Here is a 7,500-nt window from a genome sequence, read left to right as displayed (position 1 = left end):
TCCTGGCTGATGTTGTTGATCCAGCGTGTGTAGCGCTCAGTAGATCCCTCTGGATCCCTGCGGACCTGACAGCCAATCAACTGAGAGAAACACAGACACAAACACAGACTCTTAGTGATCTACTAGATACATGTGATCAACACAGACAGACACTCGCACACAAACAAACCACACTGATCACATATGATGTATGGAAGAGACAAAGAGAGAGGGCTAGAGAGAGAGAAAGAGGGCTGGAGAGAGACAGAAAGACAAAGAGAGCGAGAGAGACAGACAAAGAGAGACCGACAGAGCGAGAGAGACAGAGAGAAACACACCAAGAGAGATATAGAGACAAAGAGAGAGAGCGAGAGAGGGGGGTTAGAAAGGATAGAGAGAGAGGGGGGGTTAGAAAGGATAGAGAGAGGGGGGGGGTTAGAAAGGATAGAGAGCGAGAGAGGGGGGTTAGAAAGGATAGAGAGCGAGAGAGGGGGGTTAGAAAGGATAGAGAGCGAGAGAGGGGGGTTAGAAAGGATAGAGAGAGAGGGGGGGTTAGAAAGGATAGAGAGAGAGGGGGGGTTAGAAAGGATAGAGAGAGAGGGGGGGTTAGAAAGGATAGAGAGAGAGGGGGGTTAGAAAGGATAGAGAGAGAGGGGGGGTTAGAAAGGATAGAGAGAGAGGGGGGGTTAGAAAGGATAGAGAGAGAGGGGGGGTTAGAAAGGATAGAGAGAGAGGGGGGGGTTAGAAAGGATAGAGAGAGAGGGGGGGTTAGAAAGGATAGAGAGAGAGGGGGGTTAGAAAGGATAGAGAGAGGGGGGGGGTTAGAAAGGATAGAGAGAGAGGGGGGGTTAGAAAGGAAAGAGAGCGAGAGAGGGGGGTTAGAAAGGATAGAGAGAGAGGGGGGTTAGAAAGGATAGAGAGAGAGGGGGGGTTAGAAAGGATAGAGAGCGAGAGAGGGGGGGGGGTTAGAAAGGATAGAGAGAGAGGGGGGGTTAGAAAGGATAGAGAGAGAGGGGGGTTAGAAAGGATAGAGAGAGAGGGGGGTTAGAAAGGATAGAGAGAGAGGGGGGGTTAGAAAAGATAGAGAGAGAGGGGGGGTTAGAAAGGATAGAGAGAGAGAGGGGGTTAGAAAGGATAGAGAGAGAGGGGGGTTAGAAAGGATAGAGAGAGAGGGGGGTTAGAAAGGATAGAGAGAGAGGGGGGGTTAGAAAAGATAGAGAGAGAGGGGGGGTTAGAAAGGATAGAGAGAGGGGGGGTTAGAAAGGATAGAGAGAGAGGGGGGTTAGAAAGGATAGAGAGAGAGGGGGGGTTAGAAAGGATAGAGAGCGAGAGAGGGGGGTTAGAAAGGATAGAGAGCGAGAGAGGGGGGTTAGAAAGGATAGAGAGAGAGGGGGGGTTAGAAAGGATAGAGAGAGAGAGGGGGGTTAGAAAGGATAGAGAGAGAGGGGGGTTAGAAAGGATAGAGAGAGAGAGGGGGGTTAGAAAGGATAGAGAGAGAGAGGGGGTTAGAAAGGATAGAGAGAGAGGGGGGGTTAGAAAGGATAGAGAGAGAGGGGGGGTTAGAAAGGATAGAGAGAGAGGGGGGGGTTAGAAAGGATAGAGAGAGAGGGGGGGGTTAGAAAGGATAGAGAGAGAGGGGGGGGTTAGAAAGGATAGAGAGAGAGGGGGGTTAGAAAGGATAGAGAGAGGGGGGGGGGGTTAGAAAGGATAGAGAGCGAGAGAGGGGGGTTAGAAAGGATAGAAAGCGAGAGAGGGGGGTTAGAAAGGATAGAGAGAGAGGGGGGGTTAGAAAGGATAGAGAGAGAGGGGGGGTTAGAAAGGATAGAGAGAGAGGGGGGGTTAGAAAGGATAGAGAGAGAGGGGGGGTTAGAAAGGATAGAGAGAGGGGGGGGTTAGAAAGGATAGAGAGAGAGGGGGGTTAGAAAGGATAGAGAGAGAGAGGGGGGTTAGAATGGAGAGAGAGAGAGGGGGGTTAGAAAGGATAGAGAGAGAGGGGGGTTAGAAAGGATAGAGAGAGAGGGGGGGTAGAAAGGATAGAGAGAGAGGGGGGTTAGAAAGGATAGAGAGAGAGGGGGGTAGAAAGGATAGAGAGAGAGGGGGGTAGAAAGGATAGAGAGAGAGGGGGGGTTAGAAAGGATAGAGAGAGAGGGGGGTTAGAAAGGATAGAGAGAGAGGGGGGGTTAGAAAGGATAGAGAGAGAGGGGGGGTTAGAAAGGATAGAGAGAGAGGGGGGGTTAGAAAGGATAGAGAGAGAGAGGGGGTTAGAAAGGATAGAGAGAGAGGGGGGGTTAGAAAAGATAGAGAGAGAGGGGGGGTTAGAAAGGATAGAGAGAGAGAGAGGGGGTTAGAAAGGATAGAGAGAGAGGGGGGTTAGAAAGGATAGAGAGAGAGGGGGGTTAGAAAGGATAGAGAGAGAGGGGGGGTTAGAAAAGATAGAGAGAGAGGGGGGGTTAGAAAGGATAGAGAGAGGGGGGGTTAGAAAGGATAGAGAGGGGGGGGTTAGAAAGGATAGAGAGAGAGGGTGGGGGGTTAGAAAGGATAGAGAGCGAGAGAGGGGGGTTAGAAAGGATAGAGAGCGAGAGAGGGGGGTTAGAAAGGATAGAGAGAGAGGGGGGGTTAGAAAGGATAGAGAGAGAGAGGGGGGTTAGAAAGGATAGAGAGAGAGGGGGGTTACAAAGGATAGAGAGAGAGAGGGGGGTTAGAAAGGATAGAGAGAGAGAGGGGGTTAGAAAGGATAGAGAGAGAGAGGGGGGTTAGAAAGGATAGAGAGAGAGAGGGGTTAGAAAGGATAGAGAGAGAGAGGGGGTTAGAAAGGATAGAGAGAGAGGGGGGGTTAGAAAGGATAGAGAGAGAGGGGGGGTAGAAAGGATAGAGAGAGAGGGGGGTTAGAAAGGATAGAGAGGGGGGGGTTAGAAAGGATAGAGAGAGAGGGTGGGGGGTTAGAAAGGATAGAGAGAGAGGGGGGGTTAGAAAGGATAGAGAGAGAGGGGGGGTAGAAAGGATAGAGAGAGAGGGGGGTTAGAAAGGATAGAGAGAGAGGGGGGTAGAAAGGATAGAGAGAGAGGGGGGTAGAAAGGATAGAGAGAGAGGGGGGGTTAGAAAGGATAGAGAGAGAGGGGGGTTAGAAAGGATAGAGAGAGAGGGGGGTTAGAAAGGATAGAGAGAGAGGGGGGGTTAGAAAGGATAGAGAGAGAGGGGGGGTTAGAAAGGATAGAGAGAGAGAGGGGGTTAGAAAGGATAGAGAGAGAGGGGGGGTTAGAAAGGATAGAGAGAGGGGGGGTTAGAAAGGATAGAGAGAGAGGGGGGTTAGAAAGGATAGAGAGAGAGAGGGGGGTTAGAATGGAGAGAGAGAGAGGGGGGTTAGAAAGGATAGAGAGAGAGGGGGGTTAGAAAGGATAGAGAGAGAGGGGGGTTAGAAAGGATAGAGAGAGAGGGGGGTTAGAAAGGATAGAGAGAGAGGGGGGTTAGAAAGGATAGAGAGAGAGGGGGGGGGGGGGTGAGAAAGGATAGAGAGAGAGGGGGGGTTAGAAAGGATAGAGAGAGGGGGGGGGGTGGGGGGTTAGAGAGGGGGGGGGGTGGGGGGGTTAGAAAGGATAGAGAGCGAGAGAGGGGGGTTAGAAAGGATAGAGAGCGAGAGAGGGGGGTTAGAAAGGATAGAGAGAGAGGGGGGGTTAGAAAGGATAGAGAGAGAGAGGGGGGTTAGAAAGGATAGAGAGAGAGGGGGGTTAGAAAGGATAGAGAGAGAGAGGGGGGTTAGAAAGGATAGAGAGAGAGAGGGGGTTAGAAAGGATAGAGAGAGAGAGGGGGGTTAGAAAGGATAGAGAGAGAGAGGGGTTAGAAAGGATAGAGAGAGAGAGGGGGTTAGAAAGGATAGAGAGAGAGGGGGGGTTAGAAAGGATAGAGAGAGAGGGGGGGGTAGAAAGGATAGAGAGAGAGGGGGGTTAGAAAGGATAGAGAGGGGGGGATTAGAAAGGATAGAGAGAGAGGGTGGGGGGTTAGAAAGGATAGAGAGAGAGGGGGGGTTAGAAAGGATAGAGAGAGAGGGGGGGTAGAAAGGATAGAGAGAGAGGGGGGTTAGAAAGGATAGAGAGAGAGGGGGGTAGAAAGGATAGAGAGAGAGGGGGGTAGAAAGGATAGAGAGAGAGGGGGGGTTAGAAAGGATAGAGAGAGAGGGGGGTTAGAAAGGATAGAGAGAGAGGGGGGGTTAGAAAGGATAGAGAGAGAGGGGGGGTTAGAAAGGATAGAGAGAGAGGGGGGGTTAGAAAGGATAGAGAGAGAGAGGGGGTTAGAAAGGATAGAGAGAGAGGGGGGGTTAGAAAGGATAGAGAGAGGGGGGGTTAGAAAGGATAGAGAGAGAGGGGGGTTAGAAAGGATAGAGAGAGAGAGGGGGGTTAGAATGGAGAGAGAGAGAGGGGGGTTAGAAAGGATAGAGAGAGAGGGGGGTTAGAAAGGATAGAGAGAGAGGGGGGTTAGAAAGGATAGAGAGAGAGGGGGGTTAGAAAGGATAGAGAGAGAGGGGGGTTAGAAAGGATAGAGAGAGAGGGGGGGGGGTGAGAAAGGATAGAGAGAGAGGGGGGGGGTTAGAAAGGATAGAGAGAGGGGGGGGGTTAGAAAGGATAGAGAGAGAGGGGGGGGGGTTAGAAAGGATAGAGAGAGAGGGGGGATAGAAAGGTTAGAGAGAGAGGGGGGTTAGAAAGGATAGAGAGAGAGGGGGGTTAGAAAGGATAGAGAGAGAGGGGGGGGTAGAAAGGATAGAGAGAGAGGGGGGGGGTTAGAAAGGATAGAGAGAGAGGGGGGGTAGAAAGGATAGAGAGAGAGGGGGGGTTAGAAAGGATAGAGAGAGAGGGGGGTTAGAAAGGATAGAGAGAGAGGGGGGTTAGAAAGGATAGAGAGAGAGGGGGGGTAGAAAGGAGAGAGAGAGAGGGGGGTTAGAAAGGATAGAGAGAGAGGGGGGGTTAGAAAGGATAGAGAGAGAGGGGGGTTAGAAAGGATAGAGAGAGAGGGGGGTTAGAAAGGATAGAGAGAGAGGGGGGGTAGAAAGGATAGAGAGAGAGGGGGGGGGGGTAGAAAGGATAGAGAGAGAGAGGGGGGTAGAAAGGATAGAGAAAGGGGGGGGTTAGAAAGGAAAGAGAGAGAGGGGGGGTAGAAAGGATAGAGAGAGAGGGGGGGTAGAAAGGATAGAGAGAGAGGGGGGGTAGAAAGGATAGAGAGAGAGGGGGGGGGGGTAGAAAGGATAGAGAGAGGGGGGGGTAGAAAGGATAGAGAGAGAGGGGGGGTAGAAAGGATAGAGAGAGAGAGAGGTAGAAAGGATAGAGAGAGAGAGGGGGTTAGAAAGGATAGAGAGAGAGAGAGAGGGGGGTTAGAAAGGATAGAGAGAGAGAGGGGTTAGAAAGGATAGAGAGAGAGAGGGGGGGTAGAAGGATAGAGAGAGAGAGGGGGTAGAAAGGATAGAGAGAGAGAGGGGGTAGAAAGGATAGAGAGAGAGGGGGGTTAGAAATGATAGAGAGAGAGGGGGGTTAGAAAGGATAGAGAGAGAGGGGGGGTAGAAAGGATAGAGAGAGAGAGGGGTTAGAAAGGATAGAGAGAGAGAGGGGGGTTAGAAAGGATAGAGAGAGAGAGGGGGTTAGAAAGGATAGAGAGAGAGGGGGGGTTAGAAATGATAGAGAGAGAGGGGGGGTAGAAAGGATAGAGAGAGAGGGGGGTTAGAAAGGATAGAGAGAGAGAGGGGGGTTAGAAAGGATAGAGAGAGAGGGGGGTTAGAAAGGATAGAGAGAGAGAGGGGGTAGAAAGGATAGAGAGAGAGGGGGGTTAGAAAGGATAGAGAGAGAGAGGGGGGTTAGAAAGGATAGAGAGAGAGGGGGGGTAGAAAGGATAGAGAGAGAGAGGGGGGTTAGAAAGGATAGAGAGAGAGGGGGGTTAGAAAGGATAGAGAGAGAGAGGGGGTAGAAAGGATAGAGAGAGAGGGGGGTTAGAAGGGATAGAGAGAGAGAGGGGTTAGAAAGGATAGAGAGAGAGAGGGGGGTTAGAAAGGATAGAGAGAGAGAGGGGGTTAGAAAGGATAGAGAGAGAGAGGGGGGTTAGAAAGGATATAGAGAGAGAGGGGTTAGAAAGGATAGAGAGAGAGAGGGGGTTAGAAAGGATAGAGAGAGAGGGGGGGTTAGAAAGGATAGAGAGAGAGGGGGGGGTAGAAAGGATAGAGAGAGAGGGGGGTTAGAAAGGATGGTAGAGGAATAGAGGAATGATCTACCAGACAGATGGAGAGGAATGATCTACCAGACAGATGATCTACCAGACAGATGGAGAGGAATGATCTACCAGGCAGATGGAGAGGAATGATCTACCAGACAGATGATCTACCAGACAGATGGAGAAGGATGATCTACCAGACAGATGATCTACCAGACAGATGGAGAGGGATGATCTACCAGACAGATGATCTACCAGACAGATGGAGAGGGATGATCTACCAGACAGATGATCTACCAGACAGATGGAGAGGGATGATCTACCAGACAGATGATCTACCAGACAGATGATCTACCGGAGAGGAATGATCTACCAGACAGATGGAGAGGAATGATCTACCAGACAGATGGAGAGGAATGATCTACCACAGATGATCTACCAGACAGATGATCTACCGGAGAGGAATGATCTACCAGACAGATGATCTACCGGAGAGGAATGATCTACCAGACAGATGGAGAGGAATGATCTACCAGACAGATGGAGAAGAATGATCTACCAGACAGATGGAGAGGAATGATCTACCAGACAGATGAATGATCTACCAGACAGATGGAGAGGATTGATCTAACAGACAGATGGAGAGGAATGATCTACCAGACAGATGGAGAGGAATGATCTACCAGACAGATGATCTACCAGACAGACGGAGAGGAATGATCTACCAGACAGAGGAATGATCTACCAGACAGATGATCTACCAGACAGATGGAGAGGGATTATCTACCAGACAGATAGAGAGGAATGATCTACCAGATAGATGATCTACCAGACAGAGAGGAATGATCTACCAGACAGATGGAGAGGAATGATCTACCAGACAGATGATCTACCAAACAGAGAGGAATGATCTACCAGACAGATGGAGAGGAATGATCTACCAGACAGATGGAGGGGAATGATCTACCAGACAGAGGAATGATCTACCAGACAGATGGAGAGGAATGATCTACCAGACAGAGGAATGATCTACCAGACAGATGGAGAGGAATGATCTACCAGACAGAGGAATGATCTACCAGACAGATGGAGAGGAATGATCTATCAGACAGATGGAGAGGAATGATCTACCAGACAGATGATCTACCAAACAGAGAGGAATTATCTACCAGACAGATGGAGAGGAATGATCTACCAGACAGATGGAGGGGAATGATCTACCAGACAGAGGAATGATCTACCAGACAGATGGAGAGGAATGATCTACCAGACAGAGGAATGATCTACCAGACAGATGGAGAGGAATGATCTACCAGATAGAGGAATGATCTACCA

General features: G+C 50.4%; 1 protein-coding gene across 4 annotated transcripts in view; it reads right to left on the bottom strand.

Annotated features, from left to right (window-relative positions):
• The window catches only part of LOC118938163 (UDP-GlcNAc:betaGal beta-1,3-N-acetylglucosaminyltransferase-like protein 1), a 53,902-nt gene that overhangs the window by 35,988 nt on the left and 10,414 nt on the right, over positions 1-7,500 (bottom strand). For all 4 annotated transcript variants that reach the window (XM_036939945.1, XM_036939946.1, XM_036939947.1 and 1 more), the window contains one exon: positions 1-80. This exon is cut by the window's left edge and continues 16 nt beyond it. In XM_036939945.1, the coding sequence (XP_036795840.1) occupies positions 1-80 (80 nt within the window). The remainder of the gene's footprint in view (positions 81-7,500) is intronic.

Source organism: Oncorhynchus mykiss, chromosome 13, assembly GCF_013265735.2.
Source record: "Oncorhynchus mykiss isolate Arlee chromosome 13, USDA_OmykA_1.1, whole genome shotgun sequence".
NCBI classification, from domain to species: domain Eukaryota; kingdom Metazoa; phylum Chordata; class Actinopteri; order Salmoniformes; family Salmonidae; genus Oncorhynchus; species Oncorhynchus mykiss.
This window is presented reverse-complemented; position numbering and strand designations above follow the sequence as displayed.